The sequence below is a fragment of the Pygocentrus nattereri genome, chromosome 18, assembly GCF_015220715.1.
Source record: "Pygocentrus nattereri isolate fPygNat1 chromosome 18, fPygNat1.pri, whole genome shotgun sequence".
Taxonomy (NCBI): Eukaryota; Metazoa; Chordata; class Actinopteri; order Characiformes; family Serrasalmidae; genus Pygocentrus; species Pygocentrus nattereri.
Window position 1 is genome coordinate 4,308,055 of NC_051228.1, and position 23,336 is coordinate 4,331,390.

The following is a 23,336-nucleotide window of genomic DNA, read 5'->3' on the forward strand; positions in this document are numbered from 1 at the left end:
TATTCATAACAAGCATACAGAATTGCTAGTAGCATGCTAATGTCTCAGTTGCTGGCTAGCTAACTTTCCCATTCCACCTTAAATAGTCCAGCAGTTCTGACACCTGAAGCACCAGAACGTACCTGCTGCACCATTTCAGGTGGAACGGGAAAATTCAAACAAGAATCTGGCGATTATCTGACTTCAGCTTCATATCACTGAAGAATTAGTGGTGGGTGATAATAAATAATTGCCCCCCTCTTTGAAGGCATATGATGCCCTAAATGTAACTAAAGCCCAGCAGTGAGGAGCTGAACTTCACCCTCCTCTGCTGTCCCTGCAGACGGGCAGGATCGCCCACAGAGCAGCGCTGGTTAATGAACTGAAGTTCTTTTTATTCAAGGGTTGTCCCATTTGGTAGGGAAGACCACCACCCCTACTAGGGTGACACTCGAAAGCGAGGGGTAGGGGTAAAAACAAGAAATGGGGTTGGGCCTAAGAATACGTGGATGGAAACTAAAACAGGTCGTGTGGTGATTTACTGTGACTCCAAATCCACCATCAATGTGTGAACCATCTTCCTTTTACCCTCCTTTGCTGGCCCTTCTTTGATGTATTCACCGTGTCCACCTGCCTATTTCCCGCTGGCCTCCTCCGGCCTGGATGGAGGTGAATGTTTACTCTGTTGGCGGGAAGGTCGATGGGCTGGTTTGTTTATTTATTTATTTTTTTTGTCGTTCCTTAGTTTTTTAATGAATCCATTAAAGCTTCATGGATGTTCAAGGCCAGTAGAGGTGGGTCTCCTGGGCTTTCACCCCCCCAAGCACCCCCCCCCACACACACACACCTCTAGCCGCCTCAGGGCCGCCATCTGTGGGGCTTGGCCGTGTATAAGACTCCACTCTACTCCCTCACTTTAATTTTCCCTCTCTGGAAAACTCTCAACGCACACACGCGCTCCGCGTGAGGACACGTGTGGCGGAGGAGCGTGGCATGCTTCGGGACCATCCGCTGTTTTATGTGCTCGGGCGGTGCGTTTGTTTACAAGTGAGCTCGGAGTGTTTGAGGAGGGGAGAAGGGGTGTACCCGAATATGAATGTCTCGTTCGGAATAAACAGATAATGCGTTTCGCATGAGTACAAACACAGACACTGGAAGGCGGCGCGTGGTTTGTTTCTTTCTTTGTTATATTTTAATAGAATATTCATTGTGTATCAGTTTAAACTCACGGATAATCTAAAAAAACAGCGTCTAGTGTGGACTACGCTCAAATCCGAATACGGACGATAATATTTTCTGCATGCATTGGATATAAATGAGATACAAGCATGGCCCTGTTTACATCTGATGTTCCACCAATTGTTGAAAATCTCTGTAATTAAATGGTTGAGATGTAAACAGAGTCGTTCAGAGTGGCTTGGTGTGAAATGCTCCATTGTCGAGAGTCAGAGTTGGTCACAGTGGTGGTGATGGGAACCAGACGTCCACCTCTGAAAGCCCCATCACCGAAAGCTCCTACATGTAATAGTTATGAATTCACCAGATCTAAACAAAGTGACCGCTGGGCCCTGATTGGTGCTCTGGCTTTGCGCTTCTTTCGTTCTTCTAATTACATTTACTTAGTTACTGCTCACCACTGGTTACACCGTATTCATACAACACCAGTGACTGTAAAACATGTTTGGAATTCCTTTTTGAATATATGATAATAGGAGATGCTCATAGACACATGAAGATTATTTAGTTTTGGTTTCATCCAGACAAAGTTTTAAAAAGCACTTCTAGTCTGGTCCACACCCACTTCCAGTATAAATCACAATACAGATAGAGATACAGATACTAGCCTCGCACTACCCCCCTCAGAGTGGAGTAGATACAGTATATCCATTCGTGCCACTGGTTGTTGGAATGAGGTCACTGGTTCTTGGCCCTATTTAATTAATTAGAAACAGTGGGATGGAAAAAGGATAGCAATCAGGGGCACACTAATTTCAGACGTGCCAGTCAATAAGCCGTAACATCGAATTTGCCTTTAGGACCAGTGCTAGACCCCATTTAGAGCCACATATAGTATCCTAATGTCTGTGTGTGAGTATGTGTGCATGTGTATTTAGGTCTTTGTGCAGATCAAAGTCTCCAGGATGATGAGCACGTGAACAGTTTGTGGCTGGGAGGAGATTTGGCTGCTTTTCATAAAGAGAAATGGCACAAAAAAGTCTGTTTTTTATTAAACATCCCACAGTGAGGGCTGGATTAGGTGAAGTACAGTAATATTTACTCAGAAGCAAATAGAAAAAAAAACAACATAATGCACAAGGGGTGGACGTAGAGCTGGGCGATATGGCCGAAAATGGGATCACTTCTTCTTCTTCTTTCGGCTGCTCCCTTCAGGGATCATCTGCCTCCATCTTGCCGTATCCACTGCCTCCTCTACTTTCACACCATCCATCTCCATGTCCACCTTCACTACATCCATAAACCTTCTCTGAGGTCTACCTCTTCTCCTTCTACCCGGCAGCTCCATCTCCAACATTCTTTGCCCAATATATCCACTATTCCTCCTCAACACATGTCCAAACCATCTCAACCTGGCCTCTCTGGCTTTATCTCCAAACTGCTCCACCTTCACCGTCCCTCTGATCTGCTCATTTCTAATCTTGTCCAGCCTTGTCACTCCCAACGAAAATCTCAGCATCTTCATCTCCGCCACCTCCAGCTCAGCCTCCTGAGCCACACGATAAACAAAATTCATATCGTTCGATATCGATACATATCGCCAATAAATGTCAAATCATCATTTCTGATCAATCGTCGTTCTGATTTTTGCTCCTGGGTGTTTACTCTCTGTTTTAAACTATCCTTTATGGTCAGAAGACGACACTCACCAAACAGTGGAACGTTTCACAAATCTGTCATGGGACGGTGGGAGAACGTGTCTTGTGCACCCAAAAGGGTTCTTCTGTTGTTCTAAGCTTGACACCAAAATAGAAGAACGTGCTTGGGTGCTATATAGAAACTATTTTTAAAAGATACTATAGTCATGCAAAGGGTTCTTTAATTGCATATTCTTCTATACAGAGCTATTTTCTTTACTAAAGAACCGGAAGCACCATCATTTTAGTAGTGTTTCATTTGAAAAGGGTTCTATTTAGCACCTCAAAGCGTTCTTCTATTGTTACAAGCTTAACAATATAACAACACTAAAACCCTTATTAGGTGCTGTATAGAATCATTTACAACACGTCCTACATTACTCTGAAGAACCCGCTCATAGAACAAAGAACCTTTTAATCATGCCAAGGGTTCTCTGATCTTTACTAAGGAACCCTTTTAGAGTGCAGAACACTGAATTAAAAATCCATTAAAAGGTGACATCCGTGGTCGATATGATATTTTATTGTAACCTGATTAATTACATCACAATATGCTTTTCCAAGCATGTCGTCAGTATTTAGAGAGCCCTGACCAACTGACCACCTGACGAACTGCACGGTTCCTCACACAGAGAGCATAAGGGGTCCTGTTTATTGGATTTACACCAGCACTATATGTAAATAGTCTAATAAAAATAATCATATTTGTGGTATTTTGACAGTATTTTTTAAATGGGGCACTACTGAGTTTATTTGTCTGGCCACATCCAAGTCCATGTCCATCTCCATGTCCATTTAGGCTCGTATCATAGTCAGAATTTGGGCTGGTGATGTCCAGACAATAGGGAGAAAGCTGTGCCCTGTGGGCGATGTGGCAAGAATATAATATGATATTTAATAAAATTCTTATTTACAAAAAAAAATAACTTTATTTTTTTAAGACTGTTGTGAAAATTGGCCTCCTGTACAGTAAACACTTCTGCATGTGTTCCATGTCACCTCCACCCCCCCACACACCCCCAATACTCCAGGGGCTTTACACCTTTGCACCTCACACTTGTTCACAGCTCATAGCAACCACCCGAGCCCCCCATCAACAGCTATCAGCCTCTGGTTGGAGCACAATAGCAGACATTTCAAGCACAATCACGGGAGCTGGCGCCACGCTGGCTCCGAGTGGACCGCAATAAAGCTCAGAGTGGCGGAAAAATCCCACCACACGGCACATAACAACAACAGCACCGTGCATAGCAACCGCTGCTCCTCGCATAGCAACCGCGGCACTGCGCATAGCAACCGCTGCAAGCTCTTTGTGCATCGGCCGCTAATTGTCCATGTCTGGGTGTAGGTGAGCCGCAGTCTCTGCCTGACTCACCCTGCAGAGCCGCAGCAAAGGAGGACAAAATCAGTGCCAGTTTGTCACCCTGTTCTTTCTGGCTTCGCTGAAGCCTGGAACATTTTCCTTGTGCTTTTTAGGGCCAAAGCTTTACATTGATTGGCCATTTTTAGGGTTCTGTAGTTTTATCATTGACAGAATTGTCGCTAATAAATCTTTAAACACTAAGTCAGTATGTGTGATGCTATTTTGGACAACATGCAAACAGGTGCTGCTTGAGTTCACGTTTAGCTGGTTTTAGTGTTACGTTATGAGGTTGTGAGCAAGTGTGTTATTTTATCCATATTGTTGAAGACATTGAGTTTCGGATGTTTATCAACATTTCAACGTCTACAATTAAGAGCTTGCAATCTAGTAAAATATCTGACAAGTGACAAGCAAATGAATGGGTAAAGTGTTGAGCAAACAAAGCCCAGAAAAACAGCCGTATTTGTGTTTTTACAGATAAAATACAGCCAAAGTTTCAAACACTACTACTGGCAGGGCTTGAAATACCAAAACAATAAATAATTTTTTTACTCAGAGTTACTCAAATCTGTTCTAAACATTAAAAAAATAGAAATTGTAATTAATTAAACACATTATATTTCTTATATTATATTAATTAAGTGATACATTTTTAATCCCACAAACAGGGAAATTTAACCCATCCGTGAAGTGAAACACCACATACACACTAGGGGGCAGTGAGCACACTTGTCCGGAGCGGTGGGCAGCCCTATCCACAGCACCCGGGGAGCAGTTGGGGGTTAGGTGTCTTGCTCAAGGACACCTCAGTCATGGACTGTCGGCGCTGGGGATCGAACCAGCAACCTTCCGGTCACAGGGCCGGTTCCCTAACCTCCAGCCCACGACTGCCCCAATAGTGATAGTAGTAATAAATAAGTATTTCACAATATGTGAACATTTGAGACGTGCTATGTCCCCATGTACTGTGCAAGGTGCATATTTGACTACCATCCTTAGCCAACGTTGTAAAACTACATCAAAGATATAAAAAAAAATCTAAGTTGGTGCATGGATAACAATAATTTAGTAATTACATGTTCTAGACATTCTAATAATCACAAAAATAAATAATTCAGGGATTTTACTTACTTCAGTGAAAGAGGGAGACGTGCACCCATGAAAGTTCGCAAGTTTTATGACTTCTTGGCCCAATGGTCAGACCTATTTACACATTTACCATCCAATGGCATTGCAAGGCTAAACAATAAGCAAGCAAGCAAAATTTATTTATATAGCGCTTTTTACAACAGGTGTTGTCACAAAGCAGCTTTACAGAACAATCAGTATTACAGAGAGAAGAGAAAAGAAGAAAGAAAATCCGGGTCCGAGCCCCCATGAGCGTCGCCAGCGGCGACGGTGGCAAGGAAAAACTCCCTAAAAGAGGAAGAAACCTTGAGAGGAACCAAGACTCAGAAGGGGAACCCATCCTCCTCTGGTCGACACCAGACAGCAAACATTATTAGTATGAAGTATTATAGTAAAGTGGGAAAAGAAAGAGAAGATCTGAGGGTGAGGACTGCACAGCGCTGTACAGCAAGAAGCTCAGTGGTGGTCAAACCGGTCCAGAAGGCTGGTGAGCAGCGGCACCAATCAAGGCAGTAGAGGCAACAGCATCAGGCGCACAGGATGGGCAGCTGATCAGCTCGGCAGAGAAAGGAGAAGAAAAAAAACAGTTAGTACTGTAAAGAGTGGCTGACCACAGATTACAGTAAAACAGAGCAGTGTAGACTCCAGCAGGTCTAGACCTGACAGGGAAGACTAGTCACCAAATGCTTGACTGTACAAATAAGTTTTTAGCCTAGACTTAAAGATTGGGGCTGTGTCTAATTCCCGAACATTGGCAGGAAGATTATTCCAGAGCTGGGGGGCTTTGTATGAGAAAGCTCTCCCCCCTGATGTAGCTTTATTTATTCTAGGTACCAGTAGTAAGCCAGCACCTTGTGATCTAAGTAGGCGTGATGGTTCATAGTGGGAGAGGAGCTCACTCAGGTACTGAGGGGCGAGTCCGTTTAGAGCTTTATAAGTCAGTAATAGAATTTTATAATCAATGCGAAATTTAACTGGTAACCAGTGCAGGGCTGATAAAACTGGACTAATATAGTCAAACTTCCTAGTCCTTGTGAGGACTCTGGCTGCAGCGTTCTGGACTAGCTGAAGCTTGTTAAGGCTTTTGCTGGGACATCCAGACAGCAGGGCATTACAATAATCTAGCCTTGAAGTGATAAATGCATGAACTAGCTTTTCTGCATCCTGTAGAGATAATGAATTTCTTAAGACCTAATGATTATGTAAATATGGTCTTACAAGAAAAAAATCATTTGCAGGTTTTTTTTTTGGTACAGCTAAAAGTGATGTTGTAATTTTGCAACAGTGGGCCTTACGGGGTTAACTACTTTGGCTACTTAAGGCTGTTTTGTTTCTAGCTACATAAACACTGTATAAATAACTGCCAATAATAATGAGTCATTTTTTTATGACTAAAAAAATCACTCACGCTTAGCAGGGTGAAGACTCTCCACAAGAGGGAGTAGTTAGCTCTTTGTATGCATTCTTCCAAGAGTAAATCCCCACCAGCAGGAGCCGTTGTGTTGTTTTATTGGGCATATTTGCATGTTTTTTCTCAATTTCCTCCCCAATTGAATAGTATCTATTTCCACCCACTGGTTTGGACTCCATCAGTCACACAATGCTATCATAGCACCAGGAGGGCAAAGGTTAGCACAGGCTAACGCGAGACCCGTGAAGCTCTGCTGCATCTTTTAGAACTGCTGCTAACACAATGTTACATCAGCTAACAGACACCTGCACTGGCTAGCATCCTGCTGAGTGATGTGGAGGGGGCAGGGGGGTGGTGCATCCTACCCACCCACCCAGACAGAATGAGGCCTATTGTCGTGGACTTCTGGCCACAGTTAGCTGTAGCATCACCAGGGACCGAACTTGTGATCTCCTGATGATCGGACCACCAGTCGAGAGCCCCTAAGTGCACAATTTTTAAAATGTTTTGAAATATTTCGTGTTTTTTTTTAAATAATACTGAAACCAATTGGATCAAATTGTGTGAATTTCAAGATTTCATGACGTGCTGAATCATTTCTTAAAGAACTGTGATCAGAGCCTTCGTGCTTCATGTAGGAAAGCTAATCCAGTGATTTCACATCAATGATTTTGTTGTTCAAACAGAAAGAGTTATATTTGTAAGATATCACTGATAATCGTCTCTTTGATTGCCTAGAGATGACCCAATGACAGTACAAGAAGGTGACCCTGGACCTTGTTTAAAATATCCATGGTCCTTTTCACAGTTAGTTTGTGCCTCCCTTGTATCATCAAACATTTCAAAGCGCTGAAACATTTTTCTCGTCTAAAATACCTCGACTGGAAGCCTAACACTGCCTCTTTTTTCTTTTTCTCCCAGATATCCGCTCCCTACCCGATGTCGCCATGACGGGGAACTGCAGTCAGGAGTGCAGCGAGCTGGGCCATTCAGACGCCTGCTGGATGCCGGGGCAGCCATCGCCCGTCCGGAAGAGCCGCAACCCTCCCAAGCTCTCCACCTTCGTGCCTTATCAGGAGAGAGGGAGCCTGGGCCGGCTGGCCAACGGGAACGCCCCCCGGCTGGGCGTGGACGAGCCCCGGCCCCGCCTTCCCCCCTCCCGCAGTGCCTACTCCAGCAGTGACCACGTCCCCAGTGACCACGCCCCACTTGAGGAGGTGCCTCTGAGCGTCACCTCCGAGTTCCCGCCCACCAGCCCCACCTCCAACCACGCCTCCAAAAGGGAAATTTACCTGTGAGCTTATCCACGGCCCTACCGACTGACACACAGCTGAAAGAAGGCGCAGAGACGAGACGAAGGCGTCCACGAAGAGGCATCGGAACCACGTTGACCAGACGTAACGCCACTTGAATAGCGAATCCAGGCTATAAGTGAACAACAAAAGTGTGATAGATTTGTACATTTATTTATATTTCTATTTATTTATGCACTCATGAATTCATCTATTTATTACTTTGATCTGCTTTTCGGTTCCTTGAAATGCATTCGTTCTACATCCTACCACGAACCATGAAAAAAAACAAAACAAACAAAAAAAAAAAACAGCTTCGACGTGACTGGCTTTAGCTTCGTTAGCCTGTGGAATGTTTACTGGATCTTTTAAACAGTGTGACCTGTGCTGTAGTGCCATAAGCCGGAAGCTTCTACTAGAGTCTCCGCTACTTGTGTGTATCGGATCTCCTCCTCCAGACGGAGCGATCTTAGTACATGTACAGCGTTGTAAATACATTTGTATGGTGTGTATATATAAACCCAACTACCAGGCTCGATCTGAGATCAAAAAAAAAAGGAAAAAAAAAAAAAAACTTCATAATGAATGAACCAGCCTGAGGAAGATATGTCGGTGGTGCTGCTGCCACCGTCGGAGGTTCTCTGAGCTTCAGAAGATGGAGGGAGGGATGAGGGAGGGTGGGAAAACCTCCTGATGAACTCACACACCCTCAAACGTCGTCGCGTCTCTGAACTTTACATGCAGCTGTGTGGCCTGAGACCTGCTGGCATGTGGTGTTGAGAAACTAGCTGTGTCCCAGTTGCGTACCGAGCACTTGCTCCGGTTTGTGAGTGTTCCGTCGCTCATGTTTCAAAGCCTTGTGACTTCCTTTTTCTTGTTTATTGGAAAACGCCAGCTGCCCTTTATATTGTATACGTTTCATAATGAATGGACCAAAAGAAGTGGCTCAGTGTTACTTGGAATAACATCTCTTACATAAACAGAAATCAGCATTAAGAACATTTGGTAACTTGAACCTTGCTACATAACCATGGAAGAACATGTCATGACAGATTATGTCCAGTTCTACAGCATATTACCATTACCATTACTTCTGCGTCTAGCTGGGCTTCCATTCAGCCGCTTTACAAATATTATGGACGTTTATGAGATTTCATCAGTAAAAAATACAAATTTTGCAAAGGAACTTTAGGCGCTGTAAGCTGCCAGGATTGGGGGCTCCATTGAAACAAGCAACCCAGCTTTAAGGCGAAATATCTTTAGAGTTATCTGCCACTTTTTTATGACTACATGCAGCTCAGAGACGCCGGGCAGGATGAGCAATGGCTCACATAATGAGGGCCGAAATTTCTCTACCACCCGACGTCCACCTTGCATCTGGGAAAACCAATTTTTCAAACCAAACATTGAAATCAACATTCAAAAAAAGCCATTCGCCAGCTATTCTCAATTTTGGCTTCATTGATTTTCAAAAAAACTTTTTTTTTTCAATAACCCTTTTTCACAATTCAACTTTATATTGAAACATGTTCAACATTTTCCACTTGTCCTAGCATAAAGACTGTTTTTGCAATAATTTGCTTCTTTTTTTCAAATTTCGTGCTATTTCAGTGTTTATTTTTTGCTTATTTTCAAAGTTTGCAAACAGTTGGTTGGCAGAAAACCTGTTATAGTCTGTCACAGCATCACACATTACAATATCTCTCATGAAAGTGATGGCAGTGGTCTCATAGCAACCTATGACATGTTCACAACATTGTTACCATTTTTAAGGTACAAGGTTTTGCTACGGCTGTGACGGTATAGTACTTATACTTTCCTCCTCGTCCAACTCTTATTTGGTTGTTTTTTCAAAGTTCAGGCTTTTCTACCCAGCTTCAGATTTTGCTTCCTTTCAAAATCCTGAAAATATTTTTGCCAGAAAACCTGCTAGTCTGTAATAACATCAAACATTATGGCATCTCATAAAAAATGAATGGTAATTTTCATGCCAACTCATGGCAACATCTTTCATGTGTACAGCATTGTTATGTAAATATTGTAGCAGGATTTTTTTCTCATTCACTTATAAAGTTACCATTTTTAAGGTACAAGATTTTAGTACAAGTTTTGGCTGTGATAGTATAGTACCTAAGTCTTATATTTGAATCTGAAGTTGAATATATTGAAACAATCCAACAAACACAATCACAATTGGTTATTTTGTTGTCTGGGGTTTGATGCTACTGCAAACTATTGCACTATAATTTCTGAAAACACTGAAGTTGAGCTGTCTTACAAATAAGCCTGTCACTTTCATGCAATTTTAACTGCTGTCTAATTGCCGTAGAAATAATTGGGCAGTGCCCTGAATTACTAGCTTGGTATCTTTAGTTAGGAAACAAAATTCTGCCACATCTGGACATTTAACGTTGTTGCTGGACCATTAATCTTAAATACACTTTGACCTGGCTGATAGAAACAGCTGGAGCTCAAATAAACAAACTTTACCCACCCCTGCCTTCTAAAGGTTTTACCGCACCATTTAGAAGTTCGAGCGTTTATTAGGACAACTTGAGTTAAAAGTCAATAAGTTTGGCCTTCTGCTTTACTTTATTTCACCCAGCGCTTCTGCTTAAATGCTTCTGGTCCTTGTGACACAGATGTAATTATGTAAGTGAACAGCCGTAGAAAGTAATTGTGGTCAGGAGATTATGTAATGATTGCTTTACCTACAGAAAACCAAAACGTAATGAACAATTCTTGGCATTTTTTTTTTTCAAAGTAGGCTACAAGGTTGCAGCCTGTTATAACAAGCTCATTGTTGCTATTAGCAACATCATTTCCCATTAGCAGACTACACTGCATTCATATTTTTGCATTAAGCTTAGTGCACTGAAAATCATCACTGTCCAAAACAAGCTCATAAACTGTAACTTTACAGTAGAAGGCAAAAAGGTTTCTCAACTTACAACTTAAGTTAATGATTTTATTTAGTTCAATTATTCAGTGCTGGAGCGTTTCTATTGGTTCAGTTATTCAGTGCTGGAGCGTTTCTATTGGTTCAGTTATTCAGTGCTGGGGCGTTTCTATTGGTTCAGTTATTCAGTGCTGGGGCGTTTCTATTGGTTCAGTTATTCAGTGCTGGGGCTTTTCTATTGGTTCAATTATATAATTTTGGAGCATTTCTATTGGTCCAATTATTGAATTTTGGAGCATTTCTATTGGTCCAATTATTGAATTTTGGAGAATTTCTATTGACCCTAATTATTATTTTTTTTAGCATTTCTATTGGTCCAATTATTCAATTTTGGAGCATTTCTATTGGTTCAGTTATTGAATTTTTGAGCATTTCTATTGGTCCAATTATTCAGTTTTGGAGCATTTCTATTGGTTCAGTTATTGAATTTTTGAGCATTTCTATTGGTCCAATTATTCAGTTTTGGAGCGTTTCTGTTGCTTCAGTTATTGAATTTTGGAGCATTTCTATTGGTCCATTCAACATAAAATTTCCAAAAAGTACAAAGTAGATCAAATTATATATATATGTTTTTTAGCATTATTGTTCTGTGTGCAGTTGGGACACAGTGTGTGTGTGTGTGTATGTGTGTGTGTCTTAGGCCATAGACGACCACAGCAGCTGATGCTACATGACAGCAGGCCTGTGCGTGTGCACATGGCCAGAAAACTAATGTACGTCTTGTGTGTTGTCACAAACTCGCTGTCACACATTGTGTGGCGCTACCAGCACACTGTCACATAGCCAGCCCAGCACACACGCGCGCGTGTGTGTGGGCATGGTAGCGTGTGCGGCTGTCGACCCGCCGTCGGGTGTGTGTTTGGCACTGTGAACCCTTTCCTTCTTGGCGGACCTCACACAGCGCAGTGGCTTAACTCCATGCAGCAGGCTAAGCCTCTCTCGCTGAGCTGCTAGCCTGCTGTTCCTTTAGAACAGGGCTGAGCTGAAAAGGCATTTCTTTCGGAAAAACTACTTTCGCAGAGATCTGTCGCACGACTCCCCGTTGCATCAGGGAGCGCTAAGTGTTTCTGAGGGAATCGCTGGATGGTCTGCAGATATAGCCCCCTCTCATGGAGCCAGAGACATCTTCACGAAGAACCGACCATGGCTAGATCCAACAGAGGTGTTTAGGTCACACTTTATTTCGGTGGTTAGCTGTAAATGCTCAAATAGTTCGCTGTTGTTCTCTGACTGGTTGATATAATTAGTGTTAGAGGTGGAAGAAGTACCATCCTTTCACTGAACTCTTGGCACAATACTACTTGAGTAAAAATACAAGTATTCTACTTGAGTAGAATTGCAAATCAAATGTAGAAGCACTTTGAGTTATTTTGATGAATAAGTTGTTCATCCCAGGCTTTTTACATAGGATTATTAATCAGTAACTACAGGAGCTAAATGCCAGCCTGTTGAGCTACTCTTAGGCTATAGAAGTGTGTAATAAAACTTTGGGCCCATCAGTGGACCATAGCCATTTAAGGGATTAGGTCTGATTAGTCCATGAGCTTTAAGTTTCAGACAGAGTTTAAATTATACCAGAATATTTTCTGGAACCTACCAGATCCATCATTGTTCCAGGTATTAGGGTTAATCCCTGTCTGGGAAACCAGCACTAAAGTACATTCACAAGCATGTATTTTTGTATTTTTTACTCAAGTAGAAATACAGCTTGATATTTTTACTTTTACTTGAGTATTATTTTATTGAGTACTCAATACCTACAGTACTTCAGGATTAGAACTATGATCATTTCTATGTTTTGGGTTGACATTAAGGTTAGAATGAGTGTTAAATTTAGGGCTGGTTTCCCAGTCTAGTCCAGGGCTACACTGTAGTCCATGGGCTTAATTCCTGTCTCTTAGGGTTTGGATAAGGTTTAATTTGTGCCAGAACATTCTGGAACCTTCCGGATCCGTCGTTGTTCCAGAACTTAATCATTTACAAATTGAGCTCCTTTTTTGGGAAAATAAATCTAGTTGAGCATCAGTTTAAGTTGAGCATCTACAGTGGATCACCGGAACGAAGCGTTACCGAATTTTGCTAGCCTTTTCTTACTTACGCGGTCATAACGGCCACCCCCTCTTGTTCTGAAACCTGCGTAGGTATAAAGAACACTTTCTCAATGCCTTAAAGCGGTTGTACTTAACAATCATAATCGACGAATTCGATTGATAATCCCGTCTGGCCTCGCGAGCATGTCGACTGTGCATGTACTTTCAAGTCAGGAATGACTAAGGTCCCAAAAGATGAAATTCCCTCATTTCTACATTTACGTTCTTTTGATGGTCATTGCTTCCCAACGTCCAGCTCTCCATGGTGTATTTCCTTCCAGTGAAGTGGTTCCTGACCATGCTGGATTGGCTAGCTTCACACGCTTTGCCGGACAATGTGTCAGGAGCAAAGAGAGATCCTTTTTTGTGGGTGGGTTTCCAGCCATTATGGCACTGAAGTGACATGTTCAAGGTGCTGTAGGCTAAACTGAAATGTAATAGTGAGTAATCGCCATAGCATCTCCATCACTATACAGCACCTATCCTCACCCCGAGGGGTGTATACGTGCGACGGGGTGAGCTGGGAGTAGCTGCAGTGGCCATTTTGCTAATTAGAGCGCCCGCAGAAAGCACAGAGCTGGGAGAGGTTTCAGCGGCGGGGCGTTTAAAGGAAACAGCGGCCCGCTTTTACCTCACCAGCGCCCCCTCCGGCGCCTTGGCGGAGAATAATTAAAGCCGAAACATATGGAAATCGCTGGACACGACTGTGATTAAATAAGGCGAACGATTGCACTCGCCTTGAGGAGAAAAAGCACATTATGCTGTTTTCAAAGCCATTTAGCGACTGTGATGAAAAAAAGGGAAAAAAATTCCAACGAGAGTCATGATCCAGTGTAATTAGCCCTTCTCGCTCTCTACTCTCTTCACCACTCCACTCTGCCCATCTCCGCCATGGCTAAGCGCGAGTTCACTGACCTGGACTTAACTCGGTTAAGGATAGAGATGACCACTGCACCGTCCACTCACTAGGTTTAACCTACCGAAGCAGGGTTTGACCCCACTACACTGTAATCCCAGCCTGTGTCAAAAAAAAAAAAAGGAAAAAAAAAAGAAGAAAGCTTTGAAGTTGAATCGCCGGATTTGATTCCCTTTTTCGGCGACGTAGTCTCGACACAGCTGGTTTCGAGCTCCGCACTGTAACCCGAACTCGAGACGAGTCATCCAACGCCTTTTCGGAATCACTCGCTTCGACTGGTTCTCAGAGGGCAGAATGTGATCAACTTTTGTCGTTTTTTAAAAAAATACAGGTGTTTAGATGTGTGCTCTCTTGCTGTTTTGGTGTCTCTAGCTGAGGACTGATGGGTGTGATTACGACTGTAGTGAGAGAGGAACATATTCTGTTTTGTTTATTTTCCAAAACGGTGTGGGTGTTTATTGTTTATTCCACTTTTTTTTTCCCGTGGCTAGCATCTCTAGAAGGTGTGTTTTTGTACATAGACCTCTCCGCCCTGCAACCCCACAACCCCACGACCCCACCCCCATGTGTGCTGTCAAGCAGGCGACGAGTTTAGCATGAATTCCAAAGATAATTGGTAGAAATTGTTTACTGTTCTTGCCGAGATGTTAGTGGTGGTCTCCAGAAACCTTTTGTTTTATTTCTTTTTCTTTTCCCTCAGAACAAAAAGCGAACGTCACTGCACAGCCCCATCGTCACTGTTCACCTAAATCTGAAGACAGCTGCCTTGAAAGTATGTCTTTTGCAGGAGAGTAAATATATATATTAAAAAAACGAAAAAAAAGAAAAAAAAAGTTGTTATCCTTAATCGTTGGTTATATTTATATAGGACAAAAATGCTTGTGATGCCCTGTTTTTGTACAGTTTTATGTACATGCAAGTGAAGCTTTTTAAATCTTGCGACAAAAAGCCGATGGCATATTAAAAATTGTGAAGTGTTTATTGAGATGTGCACATCTTGCCTTGGTTGGATTGATCTTTGGCTGAGTCAGTGTGAATGTGGCCATTCTATGCCTGCACCGTAATCATCACTGGCTCCTGTTCCTGAGGGCTTTATCCGATCTACTTTGGTTTCTTACGTTTCTCGTGAAGGCTGGGTTGTCCAATCTTCCCTCTCCTGTTTGTTTGATTCCCACGTGTTCCGTTTCATTCTTGTTTCCGCATGTTGAGAATATACTCCTTGTAATAAGTCCTCCTTGAGAAAAGCAAAGTTTTTAATAAAATGAGTGAAGAAAAAGTACTTGAGCTCGGCCTAGTCATTGTGTATGAATACGTTCGGAGGCCTTTACATTAATAAAGCACATCGATCTGGCTGAGGAGCAAAACATATTCATCCTGTCTTTCTGCCCATCCTGGCTACGCAAGCTTCTCACTTAGACGTCATCAGGGTCTGGAAGAGAAGGGGCTTCGGAGACCTAGGGACCCGCTGGAAGCTGAAGAGAATATTGAGTTTTTGAGGCAAGCGTGCAGCTCTCGCGCCTGAGAGGAACCTGACACCGACTGTCCATCAATATTAATGCGCTCGGATAAAGGACTAACCCACCAGCACAGAGCCAAAGGAATCTGCTCCTTTTATATTTACCCTCCTCTTCAGCTCTAGCATCTTAGAAGAAGAACTAGGGGAAGAAGCAAGGGCAGGTTCGACCCAAGTCCTCGACGGCGCAATAAAGACGAAGCTGTAAAGATAATACGGTGGAGATGAAAGACAATAAATCAATCCGCCTTTTATACCCCCGCCATTCTTTATGGAGGGGACGCCACCCAGTAATTCACCTAACATGGAAAATGATGCTGTCGGAAGATGGAAACAGTCGATGAACACGAGCTGTAAAAAGAAAGAGACATAAACAGGTCAAAAAGATGCAAGCCAAAGAGCAAATTCTGCATGAATGCAAGACTAACATGGCGTGAGCCAAAGACAAATAAGATCCCACTAGTAGGAAAGTGGATGTAATAGCAGTAAATTGGGTGCAATTTTGACAGATGGAGCCAGGTGAGGAACAGAAGGCCAAACTGTCCCCTAGCTGCTATCCACAGTACTGCAGCCAAGGCCCTGCACCGAGGCTATGAGGGAAAGGCCCTTTTCACGTTTTCCGCCCAGAAGTGTTCATTTCAGGGATTGCGCTGCTTCCACTAAAGCATTAACAATAGCAGCAATGACGAGTTGAACATGCACAGCTCACTCAAGTGTCCAAACTCGAAGCGAAAACAGCCTTATCTCAAGTTTCAGTGGTCTGTCAGCTGATGAGGAGAACAAGTTTGTGCAATCAAAGGCATAAACTTTGTCATACGGACTAAAAGAACCTCTGTCTGCATTTGACTGCTGCTGACCAACGTTACGCTAAACGCAGCTCGTGTTTTAAAGCTGCTGCTACAGCCACTTTTCAGAGGAACGGTTTTATTTTTTTAAATGCTCAGTAACAGAGAGCGAGAGATCGGTGGAGGGTAGGTATTCTCTCAATAGTGCTGGTGGTTCCACCTTAAATGGTGCCTGAGCCACTGGAATGTAACAGCTGCACCATTTAAGGTGGAAAAGGAAAATTGTAATGGCAAGCTGACTCGAAGCAACTTTTCAGCGTTTGACAGCTTCTCGTTGCAGATTAAACGTATCCGGAAACTGGCTGAGCGAATATAAATGCAAATAGGAAAATGTCTACAGCGGCGCTATGGACTCTGATGACCATTCGCGAAATGGTGAAATGTCTCGCTTTCAACATCTGATATGAGTTCTATGTTCTGTTGTGAATAAAACTTGGGTTTATTAGATTTGTAAACCATTGCCTTCAGTTATTATTCACAGTTACGTACATTTTCCACAGCGTCCCAACTTCTTTGGAATTAAGTGATTTTTAATCCAACAAACGGGGAAATTCCACCTCCACATTTAACCCATCCATGAAGTGAAACACCACATACACACTAGTGAATACACACACACTAGGGGGCAGTGAGCACACTTGCCCAGAGCGGTGGGCAGCCCTATCCATGGCGCCCGGGGAACAATTGGGGGTTAGGTGTCTTGCTCAAGGACACCTCAGTCGTGGACTGTCGACGCTGGGGATTGAACCAGCACCCTTCTGGTCACAGGGCCAGTTCCCTAACCTCCAGCCGACAACTGCCCCAATTGGGGTTGTAGGACAAAGATAAACAGAGACACCTTTCTGTGGTGAGCTGAAGTGGTATGAACGCCAGTATCTCTGAGATCAGTAACTGTCTGAAAGGCAATGTCGCACCTCGTTTGACCCACTTCCATTCATTGTGAAAAGGGCCTATTGGACATAAACACCTCTCTGTAGGTTAATCCATGAGATTGACTGCCTTTGCTCTGACGTTCAGCCTCCTATTCCTAACCTAGGCTGCAGCTCGGGCTTTCCTCCGTATCCAGACGTAAAGTAAACAAACCTAGCGAGGTACGGGGGAATAATAGTGAGCCAACAAGCCTGAAAGGTAGGGCAGAAGTAAGGAGGACCAGATGTAGTTAAGCCAGAAGAAAACACTGTTATTCTCATCAGACCCGTTATTTTGGACTCTTCCTCTCGCTCTTTATTCTCTCTCTCTCCCCGAATGTTGTGTTTTAGAGGATGTCTCTCTTTTCCGAGCGCCGGTGTTGGTGGCCTGGTGTTTCTTTAGAGTGGCAGCGGCGTTTGTTCTCTTGTTGAAGGAGCAGCGTGGCTGCCGCTTTTCTCCGAGATGAAACTCCCCCCTCAGCTGCAGGCGCTGTTGATCCGCCGTTGCCATGGCAACCTGGCCCCTCTCTCTCTCTCTCTCTCTCTCTCTCTCTGTCTCTGTCTCTCAGTTTTTCTCGTTCCCTCTCTACCGTCCCTCTCTCCCATTTTTTTCTCCTGCTCTCTTTTCTCTCCCCCACTCACTCTCTGCTGCCTTCTACTCAACCTTTTTCTGTTCTTTCCTATATCACCTTCTTTCCCTCAGTCTCTCTCTCCTTCCCTTTCTTTACCGTCTTTCTCCCCTGTACACCTTCTGTCTTTCTGTCTCTGTCTGCTTTTTTCTCTTTCTTTCTTTCTGTCTTCTTTTTGTCTTTCTCTAGCATCTTTTCCTCTCTTTCTATCTCTCCCTCTATCCCTCCTGTCCATCTATCCTCTTCCTCTTAACCTCTCTCTTTGCTTTCTTACATCTTTCTTTCCCTCATTCTCTCTCCATCTCTTTTCTCTTTTTCTCTTTTCTCTCCACCTTCTCTTTTTTTCTTTCCTTCTGCTCTCTATCTCTTTCCTTACCCCCTGTCTCCCCCTCCCTATTTTTTTAGCTCTGTGCCCCACTCAACCCTCTCTTTCTCTCTATTTCCTTTGTCACTGTTTCTCTGCTCTCTTTCCCGCCTCTGTCACTGTCTCTCCCCTCCCTCTTTCCTTTCTGTTATTTCTCTGTCTCCTGTCTGTCTCTCTCTCTCCTCTCTCCTCTCCCGTTTCCCTCTCTTTCTCTCTTCATATATCCCTCTTTCACTCTAGCATCTTCTCATTTCTCTTTCTCTCTCTCTCTCTCTCTGACTGTATCCCCCTTTTTATCACTGTATACCTCTACCTTCTCTTTCTCACAATCTTCTTTCCCCCCTTTTTTCTGTTTCTCTACTCATTCTCTATCTCCCCTCTCTCTCCATCTCCCTCCCTCTCCTTCTCCCTCCCTCTCCTTTCCTTTTGTCTGTCCTTCTCTCAATCCTTCCTCTATCTCTCCCTCTCCCCCTCCCTCCCTCCCTCTTTATCTCTAACCTCATTCCTTTCCTTCCATTCTCTCTATCCCACTCAATCATCTCTCTCTCTCTCTCTTTCTGCCCCTCTATCTCTCCCTTTTCTCTCTCTCTCGCTATCACTCTCTCTTCCTCTCTCTCTTTTCTTTTCTTCTCTCTTCCACTCTACCATCTTTCTCTCACACTTTCTCAACTTCTGTGTCTTCCCTTCTCACGCCTTCTCGTCCTCTCTCTCATTTAATTCCTTCTACTCTCTCTATCCCACTCTATCCTCTCGCTCTCTCCTTCTTTCTCTTTCTGTCTCCTCTATCTCCCGCTGTCTCTCCACTTCTTTCCTACTGTTCTCTCTTCCCGTTCTTTCCCACACCTTTACCACACTCCTGTTCTTTACCACACTCTTTCCTCCCTCTCTCTCTCTCTCTATCTCTCTCTCTCTCGCTGTTTTCCCCTACTGTCCCTTCATTTCCTCTCTTTCTACCTCCACTCTCTTTCACTCTATCTTACTTTGTCCTTTCTGTCTGTCTCTTTCCCACTCTATCCTCTCTCTCTCTCTCTCTCTCTCTCTCTCTCTCTCACCCACGCTCTTTCGCTCGCTCGCTTCGTTAAGCGCTCTGCTGTTGGCAATTAGAAATGAAACCAGCGGCAGGGACGGCTGCCTTTCAATGCGCTCTCCAATTAAACACTGTCAAACAACGCCGGCTGCCCGAAAAAAAAAAAAGAAAGAAATAAAGAAAAAAAAGCCTGATTAAAAAAAAAAAAAGCCACATGCGCCCGAGAGTCGTGCCGCACTAACAGGAACCTTTTTGAGCAGCTTCTGGAAAGCCTGGTGTGTGGAATAAACAGTTTCGGGTAGAGAGAGAGAGAGAGAGAGAGAGAGAGAGAGAGAGAGAGAGAGAGAGAGAGAGAGAGAGAGAGAGAGAGAGAGAGAGAGAGAGAGAGAGAGAGAGAGCAAGAGAGAGAGAGAGAGAGAGAGAGAGAGAGAGAGCAAGAGAGAGAGAGAGAGAGAGTGAGAGAGAGTGTGAAGAGAGAGACTAAGAGAGAGAAAGAGAGAGAGAGAGAAAGAGAGAGAGAGAGAGAGAGAAAGAGAGAGAGAGAGAGAGAGCAAGAGAGAGAGAGAGAGAGCGTGAAGAGAGAGACTAAGAGAGAGAAAGAGAGAGAGAGAGAAAGAGAGAGTAAAGAGAGAGAGAGAACGAGAGCAAGAGAGAGAGAGTTAGAGAGAGAGAGAGACTAAGAGAGAGAGAGCAAGAGAGAGAGAGCGAGAGAGAGAGAGAGAGAGAGAAAGAGAGCAAGAGAGAGAGAGAGAGTAAAGAGAGAGAGAGAGAGAGAGAAAGAGAGAGCGAGAGAGAGAGAGAGAGATCGATGGGGACTGAGATCTCGTATCCAAGCCAGGAGAAACATCCAGAAGTCCAATGTTCCCCGTGGTCATGAATCTCTGAGCGCACGTTTTTCACTATTATTTTTCTCATTATTTTTCTTTCATAAACAGAAAAAGCATATGGTTTAAAGTCTACCTCAAAAAGACCCCACCCCCCCACCCAAATATCGATCGGACGTTTTTCAGGAGGCTAAGGTGGTTTACAGAACATAAGCACTTAAGTCTCGTAGAAAATCGCTGGAGTAGAGGCTTCTCATTTTCAGCCATTTGTATTACTGTCTACTATATTGACTCTCATACACTAAAGATGTAATTGCTGCATTAAAATCAATGGAGCAATTTAAACTGCATCATCATTAAAGGAGCTTGTGTGTGAAGTCGATAACTACACTTGAGAGCGCTCCGGCGTCTTGCATGTCAGACACATGCAAACTATATTACTTAGAGCTCATTCTCTCTCTCTCTCTCTCTCTCTCTCTCTCTCTCTCTCTCTCGCTCGCTTTCTTCGTCTCTCTCGTTCACACTCACTTACACACGTGTGAGTGTGCACGGTCTCTGTCTGCAGGGTCCTCCTCTCGTGCTCGCTCGTATCTATGAAACGTCTCACTATCTCATTTAACACTCTATTGCCTCTCACCTGAACTCAATCTCCAAATCATCTCTGATCCAGAAATACCTGAGAGCCATCCATCAGCACTGACACGGACTCACCCACCACAAATATACAGCCTGGTACCTTTCATGTTGCCTCACTCCATCTACCGGCATCTTCAAACAGCTTATGCTGCTTGATATGATAGATTTTAACTCATGTATATGCCTAAGAGCCAAAACATACAGTTGGTGCCACCAAAACAGCTCCAACCCACTGAGGCATGGACTCCACAAGACCTCTGCACTGCTAGGAATAACGGTACAAACAATGTAAATGTACCCTAAAAGGTTCTACAGTGGTTTTATGGTCAAATTCTGAAGTTTAAGTAAGTTTTTCCAGGTGAAAAGTTTGTATTTGCACCTTTTCTTATCTGAATGTTTTAGAACAATAAAATTAAAAAGCCTGGAGGCGAGGCGGTGTGTGTGGAGTCAGTACAGCTTAGAACAGATAATTTCAGTAGATTATGGTTCAGTTATTTTCCATGACTAAAGGTACTGAGAAGAACCTTTGAGGCTCCCACCCCAGTTATAAGACTACCCCAGCGATAGTTTCATACCTTTTTTCTGAGAGTGTAAGTGTGCCCTGTGGTATCTAGAGCCGATATGTTTGCACCAGATCCTTTAAGTCCTAGTGTGAGTTGAAGCCTGCAGATGTTTGATCATGGAATTTGGAGGTGAGGGCAACCCCTTAAAATCTTCCTCAAACCATTTCCAAACAAGGTGAACTACCGTGGCAAAAGCGTGTACCTTGTTCGTAATGTTTATGTAGGTGGCATGGGTCAAACTGATGTCCACATGGATTCCTGGGCTCAGGGTTTCCCAGCAGGACATTCCCCAGATTGTCACACTTCTTTCACCGGCATCCTGGTGCCATCTCTTCTCCAGGTGCCTGGCCTTCTACATGATGTAAAAGAGTTGTCATCTGCCCAGGCAACCATCGCAATCCTAAGTATTACAGAAGCATTCTAACTGGACAATGTTTCCTAAATACTGGCCTAAGTTGCAATGTTTTTGGGGCCTCCAATTATGTACCCCAGGTTTCCAATAATGTATAAGACAGGGAACTGTGAGGGCCACAAAAGCTTCAGTTTGCATTTCTTGAAGTAGTTCACAGTGGATTTTGAAAGCACGTATGCTTTGGATCTGAAGCCAGCCTCTTTTCAGGTTCAGTTTTTGACCAACTATCAGAATTATCAGATATTTATTTATTTGTGGAAGCCATTCTTTCATTTTCCAGTGTAACTTTCAGCATTCAACACCAAAACATGATAATTGCACCATCGTGGTTAACAGTCAGCAAGGAGTTACTTTCATCACATGCTGCTCCTTTTTTTCTCCAAATGTACATTTAGTGGCTAAAGAGATCCATTTTACTTCAGCACCTGTTTCAGATGTTGGAGAGGTTGCATTCTTATGATTCTTACTTGCATATCATGTTTGTGCAAGTAACACTGCACAGTAGAATTGTGCACCACCACTAGTATGCCAGCTAAACTTTGACATTGCACATCCTTTGCTTTGCCTTTCTGGTCAGCATATGAGCAGTTTTATCTGAGAATGTCCAAGGTTTTCTACAGTTCCCCTTAACTGCCATCTCTTAATGTTGTTGAACTTGCAATCCGTGGCTTTGTAGGCATCAGTTAGCTTAATTTTCTGATCTTCAGCCAGCTGCTTATAGGAGCCCCTGGTTGTTGAGTGTTAGCACATATTTGAAGAGTCAGAGAATGTATTTCCCTCTAGAATTCAGGTGATGATCCATAGTGACCGTTCTTGACCTGCCTTGGCAGTCAAAATGAATCAATTAACCTCTAATGAGTTAATCAGGTTCCTAGACTTTACAACTGGAAGAATGTCTAAAGTTTGTATGTCAATTTGACTGTTTTTTTCTCTTTGCATGTTAATCAAATATCAAAAAAGTGAGCATTAAGATTTACAGAAAAATGTTTCATTTTTTTAAAAATTGTTTGTTGCAGACCTGATGATAGTCTCCTCACAAAATATGTAATTTGATCATTTAGCCAGTCTGTATTAATGCATCTAATGCGACGTTTCATGCCTACTACTAAACCGAACACTTACCACATCAGTTGCCAAAATTTTCACTTCATGAAATTTTGTTGGTTGTGAAGTTTTAGGTCCTGAAAATGTGTGAAAACAAACACACCATCCAACATGCTTCCCGTCTCATGTTGCCTCATCGCTCAGAGACACCGCAGCCTCTATAGACCCTACATACTGCCTGCTCTTATACATCCTTAGTCAGCACACACATCTGCTCAATGATCCCAGACACACTTCACCGCTGTCGACCAACCATCAGCAGCCACCTCCAGTACATTCACTGCAAAAGAACTCATTGAATAGCTATTTGGTGCACACTATTTTTCCCCATTCACTGCCTCATCCAAGGCCTTCTCTTGAATATTTGATAAAAAAAGCAGCCAATAACTGTTAAAAGAGAAAAGAGGAAGACTTTTGGAGACTCAGCTGAATAGCTGCAGGTCTGCAGGAGCTACAGTTAAAAATCTCCCTCCCCTATTGTTGATGTTGGCAGCTAAGAG

General features: G+C 43.3%; 1 protein-coding gene across 1 annotated transcript in view; it reads left to right on the forward strand.

The window, feature by feature from the left end:
* The window catches only part of pcdh1a (protocadherin 1a), a 136,264-nt gene extending 121,934 nt beyond the window's left edge, over positions 1 to 14,330 (forward strand). Inside the window, exon 5 of the mRNA XM_017715176.2 lies at positions 7,676 to 14,330. Coding sequence (XP_017570665.1) covers positions 7,676 to 8,052 — 377 coding nt within the window. The 3' untranslated portion in view covers positions 8,053 to 14,330. The remainder of the gene's footprint in view (positions 1 to 7,675) is intronic.
* Positions 14,331 to 23,336: the final 9,006 nt, after the last annotated feature.